General features: G+C 56.5%; 2 protein-coding genes across 5 annotated transcripts in view; one reads left to right on the forward strand and one right to left on the reverse strand.

Moving 5' to 3' along the window:
* PPP1R13B (protein phosphatase 1 regulatory subunit 13B) overlaps positions 1-3170 on the forward strand; it is a 132111-nt gene extending 128941 nt beyond the window's left edge. For both annotated transcript variants that reach the window (XM_033191121.1, XM_033191120.1), the window contains exons 16-17: positions 711-910; positions 1723-3170. In XM_033191121.1, coding sequence (XP_033047012.1) covers positions 711-910; positions 1723-1764 — 242 coding nt within the window. In that variant the 3' untranslated portion in view covers positions 1765-3170. The remainder of the gene's footprint in view (positions 1-710; positions 911-1722) is intronic.
* Positions 3171-3256: 86 nt separating this feature from the next.
* ZFYVE21 (zinc finger FYVE-type containing 21) lies at positions 3257-22487 on the reverse strand. Of its 3 annotated transcripts, XM_033191122.1 has the most exons (8): positions 22243-22487; positions 10019-10069; positions 8963-9131; positions 7918-7993; positions 7719-7810; positions 7056-7109; positions 4150-4292; positions 3257-3930 (listed from the first exon to the last, which is right to left on the reverse strand). In XM_033191122.1, the coding sequence occupies exons 1-8, from the start codon at positions 22378-22380 to the stop codon at positions 3895-3897; spliced, it is 759 nt and encodes a 252-aa protein (XP_033047013.1). In that variant the 5' UTR covers positions 22381-22487; the 3' UTR covers positions 3257-3894. The 3 variants fall into 3 exon arrangements, with proteins under 3 accessions (XP_033047013.1, XP_033047015.1, XP_033047014.1); XM_033191124.1 differs by lacking the exon at positions 7056-7109; XM_033191123.1 differs by lacking the exons at positions 4150-4292; positions 7056-7109.
* Positions 22488-22618: the final 131 nt, after the last annotated feature.

The following is a 22618-nucleotide window of genomic DNA, read 5'->3' on the forward strand; positions in this document are numbered from 1 at the left end:
CATTACTTGAGAACATACTGTGTGCCCTATACTGGACCCTAGGGTGGAAATTATCCATGAAAATAGCCAGGCGATGCCCTCCTTGGCCCAAGCTCCCGCAACAGAGCCAAGCAACAAATTCTCAGGCTGTGTGGTAGGGCTGGGGAGGCACAGCAGCCCCCAGGTGAGTCCAGCCAGTGTGAGGAGGAGGCTGCAGTCACAGTGGCACCACCAGAGGGAGGGGAAGCGCCCCACGGTCACCACAACTGGGCCTCGGAAGCAGTGTCCCCACAGAAGGCCCTTTGTCAGGGACCCACAAGTAGCTGTTCGGTCAGGGCTCAGTTGTGTGTAGTTTGTCCATTGCCATCCAAGCGCAGTCACAGCTGCTCTAGTTAGTGGCTTTAGAAATCTCTTCTCGCTGTGATTGCTGAGTGTCACCAAAGTGTCACCTTTGCCCTGGGACTCAGGAGCTCGTTTGTCCTGTCTGTCCTGCAGGACTTAGGGCCGGCAGCAGGAGCAGCAGCAGCAGCAGCTGGGCCGGGCAGGGGAGGTGTCAGGAGGTATCAGGTGGGAGCACTAGTCTCCAGTAGTCTCTCATCTCCCACGCTGGCCTCTGTGGGGCCTGCTGAGAGCAGCCTCGGCAGCAGCATGACCGGGTCCTATTCCTTGAGCAGGGTCCCTCTCTGCAGGCCACCCTCTGCTGAGGCCTGACCATTGCTCTCTGGTTCCAGGGGTGCAGGAAAAGCTGGGTGTGATGAACAAAGGTGTGGTGTATGCTCTGTGGGACTACGAGGCCCAGAACAGTGATGAGCTGTCCTTCCACGAAGGGGACGCCCTCACCATCCTGAGGCGCAAGGACGAAAGCGAGACTGAGTGGTGGTGGGCTCGCCTTGGAGACCGGGAGGGCTATGTGCCCAAAAACCTGCTGGGGGTGAGCACTCAGATTCCTCACTGGGAAACTAGTTGCCCTTGTCTCTGTACAGCATGCGGTCCTATCATGCTGTGGGGCTGGGGAGGAAGGCTTCGCTTTTTCTGAGCCTCAGCAGCCCCCTGTGTATGGGGGAGGTGCCTACTTGGCAGTGCTGGCATGAGGCTCAGGCAGGGCCCCAGGAGGTTTCCCTGGCCATGCTCACGCCATGGAGGCCCATGTGGAGGCCGAGTGCCCCAGTGAGGGGCAGCTCAATGAGCTCGGTTCAGGATGAACTTCAACAAGCGGCCCAGCTCACCCCACCCACACTTTCCCCAATCTAGAAATCTCTGCAGCCTAGAAATTTCTCCAACGGAGGAGAGAGGTGGGAACGTGCAGGCTGCTAGCTCTGTATTGGACTTGTGATTCCATCAGTCCTCTGGCAGAGGGAGCTGCCTCTGCTCTCTCTATGTGCCCTGCAGAGCTGCCAGGGGCTCCCTGTTGAGCCAAGGTTCCTGGCCAGGCAAACACAGCAGGGAGCCAGGCAGAGACCCTTGCCCAGGGGAGCTTATGACCTTGAGAGCCACAGGCAGTCACAAGTCGTTAGGTGGCATGAAGTGCTGTGAGAGAAATAGGATATTCTGGGGGTACGAGGCACATTTGAAAGGGGGCTGGGTGGGTCTCAGCATAGAGAGGTGCAGCTGAGCGTAGGCTTGAGGGAGAAGGGTGCTGCACGGCTGTTCAGGGTGGCTGAGGTGAGGAGCAGGGGTCGGGTCTGGCTGGCCCTACTCTGTATGTGTGGCTTCCTGTCCTGACGCGGCTCCGTTGCTTCCCAGCTGTATCCACGGATCAAACCCCGACAGCGAACGCTCGCCTGAACTTCCTTTTGGAGCACCGCGTGGTCTTGCCAGCTACCAGGAGCCACTGAAGAGATGATTGTGCCGTTTTCCCAGGGAAGCTGAAGCTAGAAAATGGTCTTAATGGTGCTCACTTTAGCAGACAGCGTCCACAATGTGAATCCTACAGTTTCCAGGTGAGGCCCTTTCTCCAGTTTGCCCATAACTGGGAGGGGTACTTTCACCTCCAAGGACTGAATTTTGCCAATTACTATAAATCCAAATAAATACCCGCTTTCAAAATACCCACCCCTCTTGCCATTAAGAAGGTCCCGTAACCCCTGGTTGGTTGCCAGTGAAGACGGAAGCTCTGACTGACTTGGCCCCGAGGCCATCACCCCCTCCAGCAGTGAACACTGTCCGTGGCTGTGAGGCCTGCTCCCCTGCGACAGCCCTGCCTCCTGTCACCGAACCGGACACTCATCCTTTCTCACACTCCCCTCACACGATCCTTCTTCCTCCCTTCATCACCAAAGGAGCCTCTGTATGGAAGCGTGTCCAGTGTTGCTGGCCGATGTGTGTGCTTCCCAGCAGCCACTCTGCCTGGCCGCCTTGGGGGTTCTGCTTCCCGTTCCAGTTCACCTCAAGGCTGACTGTGCAGGCCCAGCACTGTGGCTGGACTGCCACGCCACGGGCACCAGGACCCCTAAGACCAAGTGACCATCGGAAGAGCCTCAGCGTATACTCTTCTCCTGTGATCTCACAGCCTCTCATGCTGCTCAGTGTGGTTCTCACCCCTGCAAGCTCAGATTCAGTTCTCTGAATGGAGTCAGGTGCTGGAGGCCGTGGCAGCAGAGGGTAATCAGGGTTGGGGCTGGGGGTGGACTGGTGTGAGAGCAGACCACGGCCAGGTAGATGGGGCTGTTTGGTGTCTGAAGGATGGCAGGTGCCTGGCATCGGGGGGGCCGCCCCCGAGGGGCAGCAGCTGGGGCAGAGGAGATGGGGTCAGGGGCCAGCCCCTCTGCTGATCTCCCTGCCCGGGCTGGCTGTGAGGACACCACCTTTGTCCCAGGCCCAGCCTCAAGGCGAGGAGGGCGCTTCACTGAGGTGTGAACTGTACGTACAGGCTTTTTATATACCAAAAGTATTTTTTGACTAGACCATTCAAAGCTACCCGAACTATGTTGGAAATTTTTTTTCTCATTAAAATACAGGCCCTTAGGCTCTATTTTTCATGTATGAGTCTTGTGTGTAATTTATGTATAAATGTGTGTATAGAGTCACTGATGCAGCACTGTAGCCCATCACCTTGGAACATTGACTGTACATAGTGTGGTGAAGAAAACTGAATGCCATTGTAGAGCAGCCCGGCCACAGGAGTGTGGCCACTGCCACCCGGCGCTGCTGACGCTGTGTAAATGTGCACAATAAACCCGTCTCACCCCGGCGGCTGTGAGTCTTGTTTCTGGAGCCAGACTGCGCTGCGGCACGAGGGTTCAGGTGATCTGGACACAGGAAGGCGAGGCCTTGTCCATATGTTCAAAATAGGTTTTAATCATAAGCTTTATATACAAATTGCTGTACAGTCATCTTAATAAAGTGAAATAGTGAGTGAAAAGTACAAAACACAAGGCCCCCACGTTCCCCTTAGTGAAGTATCAAAGGATCACTCACAGCCCAAAAGCCCAGAATTAGTGATAAGGTAAGTGGACAGTCTGTAAAACAGGCTAAGGCAAGTGCTGTAAACTGGCTATTAGAGGCGAGCAGGCTCTACTGCAGATCAGAAGCCTGAGTTCCTCCTACCCAAACTGGTTCTGTGGAAGAGTTACATGAAATGAATATCGATGGGCCAGAACCTTCTAGTAAACCTGGGAACTCATAAAAACAGTATATATTATGCTAAAAATAGTTCAGCAGTAGTGTAGCTCAGTCTCTCCCATCCCCAATTAAGTATTGACAATACACAAATTCTAAAACAAGCTGTTTAAAGCATTAATCAACTGTGAACATATTGCACTAGATAAGTGAACACTTCTGTTTCTCCAAATACATGAGTTGCATTTCCCAGCACAAGCAGGATTAATCCCTGTGGTGTGCAAGGGGCAGGCTCTGCTGTTCCAAGCGACTCAGTCCTGGTGACCACATGTACTCCAAGCTCAGACCCACGCAGAGTTACTGGTCCCGAGATTCGTAGAGGAGCTTTGCGGCCTGCAGATCAGACAAGATCAACACAGTGAGACCTGCTTGGTCCTGTGCCTGGTGGAGCCAAGCCTGTGTGCATTTGAGGGGAGATGGCGTGGGCACCCCAGCCGAGGGGGAACAGATCGTGGGGATGGGGGTCAAATGGCAGGACACAGCTTCCTCTGGGAAAGGCAAGCTTTTGCTCTAAGCCAAAAGGCCCAGCCTCCCTGGCCTGGGCTCAGGTACCTTGTGCATGGCCACTAGCCACGCCACCGCCTGCCTCCTGCCCACATTCGCGTCCTCCACCGCTGTCAGCTTCAGCTGGGTCACACCCTCCGTCCCCGGCACTGTATACTGCAGGAACATGCCTGTGGCCCGTGCGTTGCCTCCTGGAGGAGGGAGACGAGGTAAGACGGCCCAAAGGAGACCCTGAGTGCCCAGGTGGCCACCAGCCCCAAGGTGGTGGTGGCCAGGACACCTTCCTAACCTTGTGCTGCTCCCAAGAGTAGCCTGGCGGTGAGGAGTGGTGCTCAGGAGCACCCAGGGAACACCATCTCAGGCCTCTGAAGGGAGACCCCCAAGCTCACAGGGTAGGTGGGAGAGGGTCGAAGACACTCAGCCAGGTGCCCCAGGGCTGGGGACAAACCACCAGAGCCACGTCACCACGAGAGGCCTCCTTCTCCACTAATTGAGGTGCTGCTGTGCCCTGGCCTGTGAGGGTTCCTGCCTTCAGAGAACCCCCAGACAAGACTGGCTCCTGCAGAGGTGCGACCTGCACCCAGGGCTGGGGGAAAAGTGGAGGCCACCTCGAGAGTGCCCTGGCCACCGACAGGCCAAGCAGATGGTCAGGGTCACAGCTGGCCTCACACCCAGGAGTCGGAGGCCTCAGCCTCTGAGAAGCAGGGCCAGCACAGAGGGGAGTGTCAGTACAAAGGCCCAGTGCCAGGGAAATGCCACCCCAGCCTGGTCACGGGCCATCTCCCCAGACCTAGCACCCATGTTGGGGACTGGTCTCTGGGACCCAGGCTCCCCGTCTTTGGGCAGTGACCAGCTGATCCAGTGACAATGACTCAATTCCAGCACTTGCTCCAACAGTGAACCGCTCGCTCAAGAGAGCGACTCTTCAGGCAGGGCTGGTGTTGAAAGAGACCCATGGGATGCAGCCTCCCATGAACTTAATGACTTGGGAGGGAAACCCCATCGTGAGCCATCGCTGACCTCTCGGGAGACCCCTCCATCAGACACACATCCCCCTATCAGCACCCAGGGCCGGCTCTTCCGCCGGTTGGTGGAGTGGGCGTCAAGGCTGCAGCTGGAGGCGCCGGAGGCCCCGGAACCACACTTTTCCTTTCTCCCCTCTCCCGTCCCCGCGACACAGTTTTTGTTCTTGTTGCCCCCAGGCTGGAGTGCAGTGGCACGATCTTGGCTCACTGCACCCTCCACCTCCCGGGTTCAAGCAATTCTCCTGCCTCAGCCTCCTGAGTAGCTGGGACTATAGGCGTGTGCCACCACGCCCAGCTTTTTTTTTTATTTTTTATTTTTTGTAGTTTTAGGAGAGAGAGGGTTTCTCTGTGTTGGTCAGGATGGTCTCAAACTCCCGATCTCAGGTGCCCAGCTGGGCCTCCCAAAGTGCTAGGATTATAGGCGTGCATCACCGTGCCTGGCTTTTTATCTTTTTTTTTTTTTTTTTTGGAGTCTCTGTCACCCAGGCTGGAGTGCAGTGGTGGGATCTTGGCTCACTGCAATCTCTGCCTCCTGGGTTCAAGCGATTCTCCTGCCTCAGCCTCCCAAGTAGCTAAGACTACAGGTGCCTGCCACCATGCCTGGCTAATTTTTATATTTTTAGTAGACAGAGGGTTTCACCATGTTGGCCAGGATGGTCTCCAACTCCTGACCTCAGGTGATCCGCTCGCCTCAGCCTCCCAAAGTGCTGGGGTTACAGGCCCCCACCATGCCGGGCCTCTGGAACCACATTTTCATAAGCCTGGTTCTATGGTTAGGGCACACCCACCCAGCCCCAACACTGGGGAACCCTGCCTATTATCAGTGTAACGTCCTGCCTGGCCTCTAGAGCAGGGTGATCATGGCTCTGTCCACTGCCTGCGTTTGCTTGATAAAGCACCACTGGACCATAGCCATGGCCGTCTGTCACCCTGTCTTCTGCAGCTGCCTCCACCTGACCATAGCACATGTGGCTGGCAAAGGTTTACTATCTGGCCGTGAAAGAATGAGTGTGTGGCCTGCCCTACAGGGCCCAGGCTGACAGGCGGCTCCTTGGCTGCCATCAGGTCAGGAGACTGTTACTACTGTCCCCGCCCCCACTGGAAGACGGTGCTGGGGTCTGAAGGGTTCTACTGAGACTGCACAGAGTGGGACTCACTGCACCCCCACAAGCCACCACAAAGGGGACACAGTGCTAGAAGCCCTGGGGAGGGTCTGCCCAGGAGAGCAGTCCTGGAGGCTCTATTCCCCCGGCCTCAGGAGTACTGGATGCCCCTAAGCACTGGCCTTCATCTGAGCCTCAGGCTCCCCAGGAGGAGGCAGGCAGAGAGGGGTGCTTGGGGTGACCCCCGCTTCTCCAGACCCTACCCTTCGCACCTGGGCGTCTATACCGTGCAGCCTGCTCAAGGCAACCAGCTTGACACCATCCCGGCTCCAAACACGTCCCTGAGCTCAGGACAGAGGTGGCAAAACACTGGCCTGGGCATCTCACCTCATCATTCAGGAGGCTGACAGAAGTGCCAGGAGAGTTAGGGGTCCCAGGAGGCCACATTGAGCTGGGGAGCGCCAGGCCTCAGTGGGAAGGGCAAAGTTAGTTGGGAGAGGCTCCCGAGGGCAGGTGAGCCCCCGTGAGCACCCATGCCCCCTGGCCTCAGCCAGTTCAGGGCTGGCAGGTACTGACAGAGCTGTCAACTGCTGGGTAACCCTCCCCCCAGACAGAACTGAGAAAGTACATCTGCTGCGGTATCTTCATTTATGCTTTATAAACCCACGTACCAGACCCAACATCTCTCTTAAGTCAACCAAAAGAAGTGAATTCAGGTTTCACAAAGAACCTTGGCACAGACCACCCCGTGGACAGAAGCCAGGTGGCGAGGGGAGGAACGGGCCCGCTGCATGCAGGGAGCCCCGGCAAGGAGGAAGAGGCTGACCTTCAGAGGCAGGCTGGCTCCCCAGGAGGCTGGTGTAAGCGTGAATGTCTTTTTCTATGGCAAGAAGGTGGGCAGGCAGTGGCGAGAAGGAGCACCCAAGAGCCGGTGAGAGAACGGAAGGAAAGCGACATGGGTTACGGCACGCGCATCTGTCAGCACAGTTTGCAGATAACAGGATGCGAGCTCCCCGTCAGCGGAGTTTAGTGGAGAGGCCCAGGCTGGGCCGAAGCTCACCAGGAAACGCACCAGGCGTTTGGTCTGCACAGACGCCTGCAGGAGGAGGGCTGAAGTGCTGGCTCCCGGTGAGCCACCACTCAGACCTTTCTGGGGATCTCAGTTATCGCATTTGGGGCTTTATCCTTGGTTTGAGTCCAACAATAAACAGAATGATCCATTACAGCACTTAGAGCAGAGGAAATCATTAAAACATGCTGAGGCGAATTTCCCTTTGTTGTCTTACGGTTTCAGTCTCCACTCACCTGGCGAGTTCTAAAGCCACTGAGTAAATACACGCCCCCCAAAGAGGAAAGGCAGGCTATCCTGGAGACCCAGCAGACCCCGTTCCTCAGGGTGGCTGCCCGATCCCAAAAGTGGACGCTCCTCTTGTCACCCATGCATGGCACCAAACCCTCCTGGCTTAGGAAAGGACGTGCTGGCATTTACCTCCAGGAGGGAAGCCTTCTGTGAGGAGCTGCACGGTGGAAATGTGCACAATTTCGATTTCATAGTGGCTGTCTCCATCCAGAAACAAGTATCTACATCAAATAAAAGTGTCCAAATCGGGTCACTTTCAGGCTCAGTGCCACCGAGGCTCCCAGTCTGTGACAATGCTACCCCGTGCCAAGCAGGATCTGGCTCTTACCTCTGGTTATTGGAAAGACGACAAATCATAGTTTCGGGTTTCTCTGAGTTTCCAAACGTGACGAGGAAGGTGGCTCCTTGGGAACACAAAAGCAAACGTGAGAACAGGGCCTGCTGCTTTTCCACCTAACCCTTCCCACGAGTACCAGTAGGAGACGCACGCACAGAGGACAGGTGAAAACGTCAAGAAACAAACCACAGCTTTGTTCTAAGGAGCCTTCAGCTGAGCAAAAAGGCAGTCATGGATCAAGGGTTTAAGAGGTAAACAAAAAGGTGCTGCTCTAAACAGGTTCTGCTTGCTTACAAAGCTCCTAGAAATTTTTTTACATCCTTCAAAGGATGCAGGGAATCCATCACCACGATCCAGATCAAAGAACAATAAACCCCTCTGCTCGCGGGTCCTAAGAGCTGGCAGGACCAAGACAGCAGAAAGGAAGCACGACAAAGCCCACTGTCCAGCCAGGGACCATGCCCGTTTCACACAGGACGGAGCTGTGGGCAGGAAGGCAGGTGGTCCCAGACCCCATGGCGGGCAAGCTGGGGACAGGAGGCTGGGACGGCAGTGGCCAGAGGTGGGCGGGCAGTGGGGAGAAGGCGCTGCTCAGAAATTCCAGGAAGGCACAACATATGCCCCCGGAGAACGCCCTTCTCCCACACCAGGTCCCCAGAGATGGCTCAAAACCGAGTCTGCAGGTGCTACCGGGCAAAGGTCTATGGACCCTCATCGAGGAGCCCCGGTGGTCGCAAAGGCCCGAGCGCCGGCGCCGGGTTCCACCTGGGGGAAGGTGCTGCCTGGGCCCAGGGCCTCCCCTCCCACCTGATGGACGTGCCCAGCGGAGTCAGCACCAACATTTTAGGTGACATTCCATCTCTGAAGACAAGGGAAGGCTCTGTAACTGCTTCTAAACGAATTCAGAAGAAAACAGGGAAGGGAGGGAAGGCGAGAGAACGTCCAAGAGAAGCAGAGCGCCCTGTGCACAGCCCACAGCATCGCCAGACACGAGGAGCCGGCTGGCGGCGCGCACGCCTGCAGGACCCGTCCTTACCGCTCAGCAGCACTTTGAGCTGCTTGTCGTAGAACTCCGCCTCCTTGTGGGACACCAGGGCGCACTCCGCGCACTGCCGCACCGGGTCCACAAAGCACATGCGCCGCAGCGGCACCTTCTGGCTGCAGCACCTGTCGCAGAAGCACTTCCCGCAGCGGCGACAGTGGTGCTGGGCAGATGCGGGAGGATTGGCAGTGAGGGGGGGCAGGGGACAAGCGGCCTCGGGTGCGGACCCTGCTGGCCTGGCACTGCCCGGGCCGCGCCTAAATGCGAGGCCCCCGTGCTGGCCCCTGCACAGGCGCACCTCCTGACGCCGGCCCCTGGGCTCCCCACCACACAGCAGGGCTTCGCCTCACCTGGGAAATGAGGCCCTTTTTTCAAAATCGTGGATCAAAATGGCTGTTTTTCAGCTCGCTCTTTCAACTACGCAAGTCCCACTGCTTAGGACGCCCTCGGGCCTCGGGGCGCCATGAGCTGGGCACACATTAGGGGCAAGACACTTCGCGAGGGCAAAGCAGGACAGGGCAGGGTAAGAGGTAGGTGCACAGGCCTGGCAAGCTGCATCCCCACCCCATGGCATCCAGCAGAATCAGCCCAGTCACTTTCCACAGCAACAGGGCATGGCTGACACTCAAAACGAGCCATAATGGCTGTGTGCGGTGGCTCACACCTGTAATGCCAGCACTTTGGGAGGCTGAGGTAGGTGGATCATCTGAGGTCAGGAGTTCTAGACCAGCCTGGCCAACATGGTGAAACCCCATCTCTACTAAAAATACAAAATTTAGCCCGGCGTGGTGGTGGGTGCCTGCAATCCCAGCTACTCAGGAGGCTGAGGCAGGAGAATCCCTTGAACCCGAGAGGCAGAGGTTGCAGTGAGCCGAGATGGAGCCACTCACTACACTCCAGCCTGGGCGACAAGAGCAAAACTCCGCCTCAGAAAACAAACAAACAAAAAACGAGCCACAAGATGACATCCGTCCCCTGCCAGAAGGGGCAGCTGTCCTGTTGGGGCCCCTCCCCTCTTCCCACCACCCCCACTCAGCAGCCTCAGCTCACCTTTCTGGTGAGAAAGTCAAACTTGGCGTCACACTGCATACATCTCCGACACTAGGAAAGAGACGACAAAGCGTTAAAACCCAGCTTGGTCACTCACCACATCGCTGGGGCAGGACCCCGGGCTGCTGAGAAAGCTGGGCCCTGCTACCTCCCCCGGCACCCAAGTGGCCTGAGGCAGGCAGGCTTGTGACGCAGGACGGTGGACTGGTCGCCTGTGCCCAGGCTCCAGAGCCGATGCAGTGGGGTGCAGGTTGCTCCGAGGCCTACAGGAGATGCACCCAGCGTACCCATGGGGTCTGGGCCTGAGGTGGGCTTGGGGTTTGACTGTCTCGCAGCAGAGTGTGCATCCCGGCATTTCAGGTCCCTCCATACTGGACCCAACAGCAGTTCACCTTAGCAACACCTTTTTGGCCCTGGTCCTGTTACTGGAACCAAAGAGCAACGCCATGAAGAGATGAGGAAATCCACAGCAGGAGCCAACCTAAACCCCTAAACTAGGGAAGGCTGTGCTAGCACCCACTTCACAAACGAGGCGGGCATGGGGACCTGCTGATTCCGGGGCTGCGCGCCAGCCGGCAAAAGTCCAGTATCTGAGACATAAAGCTTATTATTCTGGTTCTTTACTTGGAGTCCTGGCGTGCGTGCCCTGACCCCCGCCTGTGAAGGAACCCCTGGAAGCAGCTGAAGCACACACAGGCTGGTGTGTGTCACAGGGACGCACGTCAGACCTGGGGACTCCCTGAAGATGCTTCCTCAACTGGAGGATCCAGGCGCAGAGAAGTCCGAGACGCACAAGCCAGGGCTCACGTGGCTGGACTTTCTTGGCAAAGACAGTTCTATGCACACAGAATGTACAAACGCAGACAGAAACAGGCAGGTGACTGGGCTCAGGGCCCACCAGGAATTCTGACCACACAAGACCTGGGAACTGGGCAGGTGGGGCTTACTTTCCCCAAGGGGTCACAGCAGGCCTGAAGCCCCATGGCAAGGTGGTGCTGTCCTGGCACTGGGGATGCCCTCTGGGAAGACGTCCTCCTCTGCCTCACCACAGCAGCCAGAAGGTAACCATCCTGAGGGCGGGGCTGTTTCTGCTGAGTTGGAATCACCTCTGAAGTTTCTTCAGCTGCCTCACTAGAGCCTCAGAATTACCCTTGAAATTATCTAACAGGCTTGGCGCGGTGGCTCATGTCTGTAATCCCAGCACCTTGAGAGGATGAGGTGGGCGGATCACCTGAGCCCAGGTGACCAGCCTGGGCAACATGGTGAGACCCCATCACTACCAAAAGAAAAAAACAAAATTAGCTGGTGTGGTGGTGCACACCTGCAGTCCCAGCCACTTGGGAGGCTGAGGTGGGAGGATCACTTGAGCCCAGGAGGCAGAGGTTGCAGTGAGCTGTAATCACGCCACTGAACTCCAGCCTGGGTTACAGAATGAGAGCCTGTTCCAGGAAGAAAAAAAAAAAATTGTCTAAGGGCTGTTCAGGAGGCCTCATTTCATGTTTAACACCCAGAGTCCCAGAGTGATGGCCAGGTGCCACTGAAATCCAGGGGACCGCAGACCCTGTGGCCATCTGCTGGGCATTGTTAGGTCACTGTGGCCATAAGAAAATAAAGAAGTATATTCTCTTTACGAAGCTGTGGCAATCACACCAAGAGCGGCTGTGCCCAGGAGGGAGAGAGAGGAGGCGCGACGGCCCGGCCCAGCTGTGAGTATGGTGCCTGGTGCACACCGGCAGGGCTTGGCCAAGGCTAGTGGAGAAGACGCCTTCTTTATGAATTGTTTCAAACAAACGCGCACCGCCTGGGCCTATGGAGCATATAACCCCTGTTGGGGCAGAAGGGACTTGGGGCCCAGCTCCAGCCTGGCAGGGAAGCCTATGGGCCGTGGGGTGGCCAGAGCCTTTCATATGTGGGGAACAGGTTAAGTTTGACGCCTCACCACAGGAGAGCAGGGCAACCTGGAAGATGCCAGATGGCAAAGAACCCCACTCTGCAGCCTGCGCACCTCAGATGCTTGGTCAGTCTAAGGGTGAAGGTGGAATTGAAATCAATCACTTAGAAATAAAACAGATTTAAGATGCTCCTTGAATTTCCACTGCTTCACTTGACTAGACAAAAAAATTGTCACCAAAGCGCAGGGTACGTTTACCAAGCACCCAGAGACACACATGTGGTGGTCTATGCTGAAGCCCCCAACTGACGCTGCGCTCTGAGCCCCTGCCAGGAGGCCCTCACTGAAGAGGCCACAGGCCCGAGGCCACGCCCCACTGTGGGCAGCCATGGCCACCCGGCCAACTCCTTAGAAGAACCAGCCAGGCCTCCAAGCTCCCGTGAGGGCTGCAGAGACCTCAGGACTGGTCACAGCCCAGCTTCTTGCAGCAGCCCCAGATGGAGCGCGGCCCAGTGAGGTGCCTGCTCATGCACGACCACCACAGAGCCTGCTTCTGAGGGGCCCAGGTCCCAGCTGTGCCTGCCACCTCCACTTAGAACAGCAAGCCAGATGCATTTACCACTTGCAGGGGGTTCCTAGCTCGAACCCCCTCATGACCACGGGACGACGTCACCGTGAACACACCCTCAGCACCAAAGGTACGGAACTCCCAAACCTCAGCTGGGAAGGCTCCGTCCTGGCCTGGCTGCCTGCTGCTCACTCCAGATGGCAGGGGGGCCCTGACACAGCATGAGGATGCCGCCATCACCGCTGGCTCCCCCGCTCTAACAGCAGGGACTCCAATCCAAGGGGAAGACATTCAGACCTGGCTCTGAAGGAAATCTGTGCCACCGTGCATTCTTTTAACAGAGTAAAGGACACTTTTGCCATGAAAATGGTGGTCCGCGGATTTGGTGAGCCGGTACAGCATTTTTCAAAGCTGGGCCTCGGTGCTGCCCACCCACTCCCCAACAGGCACTTCAGCAGCACATGGGGGCTGCGGGACCCAGGATGCCTCACCTCCCTCAGCTTCATGACAACAAGACCCTCGTGCTCTGGGGCCCTTGGTAAGGATGAAACAAGAAGGTCCCAGCGAGGCTGCCGCCTGGTGTGACAAGCACACCCGACTTTGGTCCTCACTGTCAGAGACCTAGGTGGCGGGTGGTGAACTAGAAACAGGTGTGGGTTAAATGAACCAGCTACCGAATGGTGTGACTCAAAGAGGTCCTCTTGGGAGAGATGGAGGGTCTTTTTGCTTCTGATGATTAAGGACTCGGATGAATACTGACCAAGAATCATCCATGTTCAAAGCACAATAATATGCCGGGCGCAGTGGCTCAAGCCTGTAATCCCAGCACTTTGGGAGGCCGAGACGGGCGGATCACGAGGTCAGGAGATCGAGACCATCCTGGCTAACATGGTGAAACCCCGTCTCTACTAAAAATACAAAAAACTAGCCGGGCGAGGTGGCGGGCGCCTGTAGTCCCAGCTACTTGGGAGGCTGAGGCAGGAGAATGGCATGAACCCGGGAGGCGGAGCTTGCAGTGAGCCGAGATTGCGCCACTGCACTCCAGTCTGGGCGACAGAGCGAGACTCTGCCTCAAAAAAAAAAAGCACAATAATACTCAAAAGAGATGTAAGAGAAGACCTTTGCTCCATGAAAAGTCCCCTTTTCCCTTCCGGGGCAAGGAGGGGGCCCCCACACGAGACCAGGAATTACCTGGTGAGCATAAACTGAGGGCCTGAAGTCTCAAAAAGGAGGCAGACTGGAGGTGGCCACAGCATTACCAAGCCACACACGAGTTCAAACGTCTTATCTAACATGAGAGCCGCCTCAGAGCTCCATCAAGGACAGACGGGCTGTGCTGGCACCGACAAGCAGCTGACAGGGCTCGGCCCCTCGGTAGGAAAGCTGTTCCCACACGCATGGCACTGTTCCAGCCCCAACTCCAGGCCGGCAAACACTGCTGCGGCCGATTCCACAACAACGCAGGCAAGGCCTGTGGGGTCACCAGGGCCGAGCACCTTCTGAAACACAGGCCCCTGGGTCTGAGCCGCGGTGGGGACCTGGTGGCCGCCCAATCCTCCAGCGCCTCTGACGTGGCTGCACAGCCTCCTTGGGGTCTGGGGGCCCAGCCATGGATCCTCCACCACCCTGCCCTGATTCTCTCCCTCACAGGCATGGGGACTCTCCCCTGCCCCGCACCCCTCCTCTGGGAAGTCCAGCCCCTTCTCTGAGCCCCAAAAGATGTTGGTGCGGAGGAGTTGCTCCGATGTGGTGCCGTCACAGCCGCCACCCTCACCGCATCCCCGCCACCCTGCGCTCTGCAAAGGCAGGGCCTCCCTCCAGCCTGCGGGACCCACACACGCAGCAGCAGAAGCCTGCAGCCCGTCCACAGGGGCTCAGAGACAGTCCACATCGGGTGCAAGTGCCCACTGTGCTTAGTTGGCCAAACAGAGTCTGGTGGTCCTGGGACTCTGCAGATGCTTCTGGAAGGAGTCCTCTGGGGTCCACAGCCTCATGTGTGGGAGCCTCACTGGGGGAGGACAGAGGTCCCGGTTGTGGTGCACATCAGGGGCCCTTCAGACACCATTCTGCAGCAAGGACTGGCCCCTCGTGACCCACACGAGGGCCTCATCCCTGCCGAGTTCCATGTCGCCACTGCCCCAACTCAGGCAGGTCCTGAGCTTTAGGAGATTCCATGACCAGCCTTTTTCTGTTTCCCTTTGCTTTTAAGCTGCTTCCTGGACTTAGAAACCAGGTCTGGCCCGCCCCAGCCTTCTGGAAGCATCTACAAAGTCCAGCTTGCAGCTCTGCCAGGGGCTCCCTGCCCACAGGCTGTGGGCCTAGTCTGACTGTTCCCCGCCTTGACTGCGCTGCAGCCCAGCCCTGCCATTGCCCTGCAATGGGCCTGTTGGTTTCGGAACGCTCTGCCCGCTGTTCAGTGGCACAGTCCCTGACTCTGTGTGGTGGCCCCTTCCCTGACCCCAGACATCCACTGGCCACAGAATCCACTAGAATCTGCTAGAGAAAGCTTCACGGGGGTTTTAACTCTGAGCTTAAGCAAACACAAAGCCACGTAATCACCAGGTTCCAGTGAGAAGAACTGTTGACAGTCTCTCCGTGGTGACCCTGGCTCACAGTGCCCAACAGGAGGGGTATCCTCTCAATATTCTCAGCAGAGGGTGCTGACAGAGGACTGCTTTTCACATTTACTGTGTCGTCTGTGTTTGGGCAAGTTCAAAGGCCAATTTCTAAATATAAGACCACACTGCTGGAGCAGTGGCTCACGCCTGTAATCCCAGCACTTTGGGAGTCTGAGGCAGGAGGATCGCTTGAGCCCAGGAGTTTAAGACTAGCCTGGGCAACACAGCGAGACCCTGTCTCTAGGAACATTTTTTTTTTTTAAATCAGCCAGGCGTGGTGGTGCACACCTGTAGTCCCAGCTACTTGGGAGGCAGAGCTGGGAGGATGGTTTGAGCCCAGGAGGTCGAGGCTGCAGTGAGCCATGTTCATATCACTGCACTCCAGCCTGGGAAGCAGAGTGAGACTCTGTCTCAAAAAAAAAAAAAAAAAAAAAAAAAAGAGACAGACCACACCTAGGATGTGCTCCCTTAAAAATATAAGTGATCCAGAAGTTTATTACTCTAAATAACCAATGAGCTTAGATGTATAGATTTTTAAATAAGGTAATTTCCTACTGATTATATTAGTGAAAGAAATTTTAAAAATTATCAATAGAGCAATTTAATATGAAATAAAGCAATGGATGAAGACATAAGGTAAAACTACTGCCAAATGCCTACCCCGTCATAAGCACGCTCCACAAAGGAAGCCCAGGCACAGCAAGCCGGGCACCAGACCAGGCTCCCACCAGCGCCTCCTTTAATTGGACCCAGCAGCTCTGATGTTCAGTGAAACAGCTATTTTAGGAGCTAGGGAGAATACACCAAAGCCCAGAAACCAAGTGTGATTCATCCGTTTCCACCGTAGGTGGCCGGCGGTGTCTGGAATGCCAGCCTCTCAGTCTGTGTCACATCCCAGGTACACATGTGTCACCACCAGGGTGGGCTGGGGCAGACTTTCAAACCAGCACATTCGCTGGGGAAACCAAAACCTCCAAGAACAACCCAATAAAGCAGGCCTCAAGACGTTTAGTGAGGAAAATGAATAAATAAATAATAAAGGTGTTTGGTGAGGGCCACGAGGCCAGAGGTGCAGCCTGTGACAAACACACAGAGACGAAGAGGGAGAGTGAGGCAGGGTCAGCTCGGGCAGTGACCCTAAAAACACCCATCTGCTGCCCGACCCTCTTGCCCAAGCCAACCAGATAAGCCCGCTAAGGACAGACACTGCCCCTCGGGATGGACGGCGGGGCCCAAGTGCTCTCCAGGAGCCCTCTGTGCCCTGTGCAGTGGCATCACAGAGGCAGCCTCCGCCCAGGCCTCTCTGGGGCGGGCACTCACTTCTAAAGGAGGCCTCCACGGCCACCTTGCAGGGCCCAGCACAGGCTGGGTGGGTAGCTGAATGGACACAGAAGGAGCTGTCTCAAGGGAAGTGGTGCTAAGAGGGAGTGAGGACCAGAGCAGGTGCATGTAGACGGCTCCCAGTGAAATTTCGGAACACACTTCCCCTGGCTACCTACAGGAGTCAGAGCCCTCGGCGCTCGTCCACTCCTTGCTAGTCCAGTAAACCAACAACTGACTCACACCCACCCTGCCACATGACATGCTCGGAGGTGGTCAAGGCAGATGCCATAAACTAAGCTTCCCAGTGGGTAACAAGATGGCCGCAAGCAACGAAAGAAGAAACCCGGCTGGGCGTGGTGGCCACACCTGTAATCTCAGCACTGCGGGAGGCCCAGGTGGCAGGACTGCTGGAGCTCAGGAGTTTCAGACCAGCCTGAGCAACATAGCACGACCCCGTCTCTACAAAATAGAACCTAAAACTTAGCTGGGCGTGGTGGCGGATGCCTATGGTCCCAGCTACTCGGTAGGCTGAGGCAGGAGAATCGCTTGAACCCGGGAGGCGGTGGGTGAAGTGAGCCGAGATTGCGCCATTGCACTCCAGCCTGGGCGACAGTGAGACTCCGTCTCAAACAAAACAAAAAAGAAAAATCATGAAACCCATCGTTCCTCCACGGTGGGAGCAGACCCCAGCACAGAACTCCTTAGAGAGCTGCAGGTCGAGACCCGCTCCCCCACTCTAATGCAACAGCAACAGCCCCTCGAAGGTCACAGGGCAGCTCCTGAGAACCGGCACCCGGTCCACCTGCAAAGAGTGGGGTTTGACAGCACACAAGAAACCAAACGCGCCTCCACCCTCAATGTCAATATCATCTGTAAGTATAGTTTAGGGAGTTTAAATGGATGTTCAAAAAAAGTGACCATAAAAAGAACCAAATTTCAGGACATATGCCTGCCCTCCCTTTGAGACTGGGGTGACAAAGGACAGTCAGGCCCCACCACGCACTGAGCCCCCACACTACAGTGAGAAGTGTCACCCACTGGCTGGTGGGGCTCCCACAGTCAACTAATTCTCAGCCCCCCAAGTACTCATCAATCAAAAAACAATTTAAAGACATGTATCAATGCACGTTCAGTGAAAGACAATCATGTTTAAATGGTAGAGCATAACTCCTACAAACAGAAAAGGAACCCATGTCAAAGATTTAACTCATTAGTTAATGAGAGAACCCTAAGATTAAAAATCCAGTTCCAAGGAGGATCCAAAGAGCAGACATGGATACAGGCCATGAGGAAGGAAGACAGGAGTTGTAAACTGGCTCCTCTCACAGAGACCCCGCGGTCGGGGGACAGAGGATGTCAACTTCACCTCTGAGGGACAGAATCTACTTGCATCTCAGGGACTAGAAACATGTGCATTACTATCAGTTTTCTACAATTTTAAGCTGTCAGATAGTTTGAAGATGGTGACAGGTGCAGACACGGTGATCGCATCCTGGGAGGGCTACGCTAAAGGCGGCCTGGCCTCCCACAGGATGCCCGGGAATCCTTTTTCATGGCTTCAAGGTCTCAATTTTACCTAACATCAGTAAAAGCTCTCCAGCCTGGGTGACACAGCAACACCGTCTCGAACAAGAAAAAGATCTTAGCCAGCCACAGGGACCCTTAAGAAGCTCGCCGGTGTCCCTGGCAGTATCTCACGAGGCTGCTGGTTCCCAAACACCTGAGGAGGCTCTGGCAGCCCCTGGCACCTCCAAGGGTGAGCCTTACCCAAGCGCTGAGATCCTGGAAAGCAACTGTGAACCCCCCACCCTGCGGTGTGCTGGGAAAGCCTTCCGCCGAGAACCACCTCCCCCCCCACCCTGCAGTGTGCCGGGAGAGCCTTCCGCCAAGAACCACCCTCCCCATACGAGCCAGAGATCACAGATGTCCCCATGTCCCCTTGTTTACCTACAACAAGGCCCTCCAAATTCCCTTTCTCTGCCCCAGAAAACACTAGCCAGAAATTCTCCTCATGATCAACTGGAACACAATTCCCTTATCTGGACTTCTTTTTTTTTTTTTTTTTTTGAGACAGAGTCTTGCTCTGTCGCCCAGGCTGAAGTGCAGTGGCACTATCTCGGCTCACTGCAACCGCCTCTTCCCGGTTCAAGTGATTCTCCTGCCTCAGGCTCCCGAGTAGCTGAGATACAGGCACACACCACCACACCAGACTACTTTTTGTATTTTTATTTTTATTTATTTATTTATTTTTTTTTTTTTTTGAGACGGAGTCTCACTCTGTCGCTAGGGCTGGAGTGCAGTGGCCGGATCTCAGCTCACTGCAAGCTCCGCCTCCCGGGTTCACGCCATTCTCCTGCCTCAGCCTCCCGAGTAGCTGGGACTACAGGCGCCCGCCACCTCGCCCGGCTAGTTTTTTTGTATTTTTTAGTAGAGACGGGGTTTCACAGTGTTCGCCAGGATGGTCTCGATCTCCTGACCTCATGATCTGCCCGTCTCGGCCTCCCAAAGTGTATTTATTTTTTTTGAGACAGAGTCTCGCTTGGTCACCCAGGCTGGAGTGCAGCGGCACGATCTCAGCTTACTGCAACCTCTGCTTCCTGGGTTCAAGTGATTCTCCTTCTTCAGCCTCCCGAGTAGCTGGAATTATAGGCACACACCATCACGCCCACCTAATTTTTATATTCTGGCCTCAGCTCTCTGATCTGCTGGAGGTCCTGACCCACCACTGGCCCATCCCACCTCCCCAGGTTGATTCTTTCTAGCCTTGGCCACTCCTTCCTGCAAAAGAAAAGCCCTGTCCAGCCTGGCCTGTGAGACCCTCACAGAACTCAGGGTCCCCTGTTCTCCCTGCTGCACAGTCCCAGATGCCTCTAGCAACAGTCCTCACTTCAGATCTCTCCTCATCCGAGTCCAGGCTCGTGATCAGACACGCACGTGCTCTCTCCTCCCTGGTTCTGAATCTAGAGTATCCATCAAGGTGTCAACCCGCCAGCATGGAGCTGCGGGCCTTGCTTTTGCCAGCGCCACGGATGGGAGGTGGGAGGAGTGCACAGCGGCCACGATTTTAAGGATAAAACTCAGGATCTTAGCTGCTTATGACAAGCCCAGATGGCTGCACGCCCAGACCACCCACCCCCAGGCCCACTGCCTTGCGTCAGTGTCGGATATTTGATGGCAGAGTCAGACAAGCCCCAGAGATCATCTGAGGCTTCCTTCACACCCCAAAGCACCTCTATCCAAACTGGTGTCGCACGAAGCTTTACACACCGCCTCTGCCTCCCCTGCCCCACAGGTTCTTGAGGAGGCACAGACTGGAGAATCGATTCTCAACTGGTTCTGCATCAGAGTTCCTTGAGAATCTGAGAGCTGCAGGCCACCTCTCTAAGAAAGACACACATTTCCCAGGGGGGTTTGCAGCATTTTAAAGGGATAACCCTCATGGGCCCAAACTGATAAACCGGCCCAGGTCAGGCACCTGGTATTCCGGAGCTGTGCAATGGGCTGGACTCAGACTCCCCTGGCTAAGGACAGAGCCAGAATGAAAATAGATCAACGCGTTTACAGATATGACAATGATGCCAATCGGCACACGGCCACCAAGCCAAGGACAATGTTACCCACCTGCCAAGTTCTACCAAATTCTCCTCTCCCCATGATGAACCACCACAAGGAAACCTATTTCCCACAATGGGTTATCTGCACATTTGAGTCACCTCCCGACAATCAACCTCAGCAGCCCCAAGCACGCAGCCAGCACAGCGTGGCTCAGTGTCCTCTTCAGCACCACCACATGCCTGCCAGGCGACTGTTACAGTACGTGTCCCCTCGAGCTATTGCAACTAAAGCTGGACTTCATTCCAAATCTTCCAGCCCTCACTGCCCCGTTCTAAGTTCCTCCAGAACGCTGTCTTCGGTCACTTCTGGCCTGTAAGACCACGCTCCAATAGAATTCACAACACAAAACTCAAAGACAAAGTCCATCTTCACTAGAATGGTTTCTCTGTCCCCCAAGCCCGCCCAATGCTAGGACCTTCTTCAGCTGCTCAGATCCCAATTCATCATCCAAACATGGCGGGGGGCTCTGGAGAGGCATCCTGCCACCACGTCACCGTGGGAAGGAATCTTCTTTTCCACGAGGGGTACCACCTTGACTCAAGTGTTTCAACTCCACTCAGTCGGAAGTCACCGCGGGACTTCCAGTGCCTCAGCAGAGGTCACAAAGAAAGGTGGGGGAAAATGCTAAACCAAAATGCTGATACCAAAAGGGCTCTGGAAGAGAGAATGAAGGAGGGGAACACAGTGGTTAACTAAAAAACAGAACTGTAAGATCAGTGCATGTGTACAGTAGGGAGAAAGAAATTGTGCTTTGCTGGAAACTTCTGCCTCGTCTCGGCCACACTTTCTCACGTGCTCCATATGGTTCAGACAGATGTGGAGTATTTCTGTGCTATTAAGAGTTCATTACGCCATAAATACATACAATTTTCACTTGTCAATTTAAAAGTAAAATTCAAAAAAGATGTCATAGGCGGATGATTAGGGGGAAGTGTCTAAAAAGACTCCTTAGGGTGGTGATACTGGGGAGAGGTGAGCAGCACTGGTCTCAACTCTCCAGGACACGCTCGCATACACTGTAGATGCTGAGACACTTCCCGAGTCACTCAAATTCCGTCCTGTCCCCGAGGCTCTGTGGCCGCCCACCGCCCCCACCAGGCCTCCGACCAAGCTTCAATGAACGCAATTAGTGCTACTTTGATTTCTTGAACCTAGTTCCAACGTCTGCTTAGTTCTCTCACTGAGGGAATTAAACGAATCTGTAACAGGTGTTAAGCATGAAAGTCATATTACAAAAATTATCTTTCGCCCCCAATTTTTTTTTATCGTGGTAAAATCCACAGAACAGAAACTGGACACACCTGTTAACGCACAGCTAGTGGGATTAAATGCACTCAGGGCCTTCCTAGCTGGCCAACGGTCTGGTGTGAGGCAAAGACACCTCCAATCAGGTCACAGGGAACCCCGCGGGAGGCCCAGGGCACGGCCTGGCTCAGGGACCCCACCCCCCCGCCCCAATTGCTGCAGGAGTGGCCTGGGCAACTCCCGCCGTGTCTGGGCCTAAGGGAAACGGGTGCAGATCTGCAGTCTCCTTCAAACTGTCCAGTGGGAGACTGCGATCTCACTTCCGAGGTGGAGGGTGGTGTAGACGAAGGGGAAGTGGGGGCAGCCTGGCCCGCAGAGTGGGTCCTGGCCCTCCTCCCGGCCCGGCTTCTGAGCAGCAGATGGCTTCGGAACCCGCCACCCGCCCAAGGCACCGACGCCTCCCCCGATTCCCCGGCGGGACCCCTGCGGGGCCGCCGGCTCCAGCGCTTCGGCGGACAGCACGCCCCCTCCCCGCCGAGCCTGCGAGGAACACGCGCCGCCTTCCACTTTCTCGGGAGCGAGCCCCGGCTCTCCGGACGCCGTCCACACGCGCCAGCCCAGCACAAACCGGCCTCGGGCAGGGCCGCACCCACCCCCGGAGCCAGCCCGCGCCCTGCGCCCCGCACCCCGCCTCCCGGCGCCCGCCCTGGGCAGGTGCAGGGCCTCCTGCCCTCCCGGAATCCCCGCACCTGGACCCCGCGCGCCTCCCGCCCTCCCCGCGGGCGCAGGAGCCTGAGGCGGCGGCCCGGGGACGCGGCCAACCTGGGGGAGAGTGGGGCGGGGGCCGGCTGGGGAAGGGGTCGCCCGGAGGCGGAGGGGGCGCCGCAGGAGCCCAGAAGCCCGCGAGGCCGGGCCGGGGCGGCGGGGGGGGTCGGAGGCGCGGGCCAGGGCGACGGCCACCCACCTCCTTGTCCGGGACCCACTGCGGCTCCTCCAGGCCGAACGGGCTTCCGAAGGCGCGGTGCTCGGGCACCATGCGCAGGCCGCTAGGGGAGCGCACCAGCTTCTTGGCGTCGCGGCGCGCGGACACCTCGGAGGACATGACGCCGCCTCAGTCTCTCGGCCCGCGGCCCCGCACCCGGCCCCTAGCCCAGCCCAGGGCACCGCCCGCCCCGCCCCGGTCCGCGCGCGGCTGACAGCACCGGCGTCCAATCGCCAAGCCCGCCACGGAACGCGGACTAATCGGAGCTCGAACTCCGCCCCATCGCTGCCCTCTCCAATCCGCGTAAGGGCACCGCCCCTGCCACCCTGCGGCCATTCACGAATCGGCGGCGAGGGCT

Source organism: Trachypithecus francoisi, unplaced genomic scaffold (assembly GCF_009764315.1).
Source record: "Trachypithecus francoisi isolate TF-2019V2 unplaced genomic scaffold, Tfra_2.0 Lachesis_group3, whole genome shotgun sequence".
Classification (NCBI taxonomy): Eukaryota; Metazoa; Chordata; class Mammalia; order Primates; family Cercopithecidae; genus Trachypithecus; species Trachypithecus francoisi.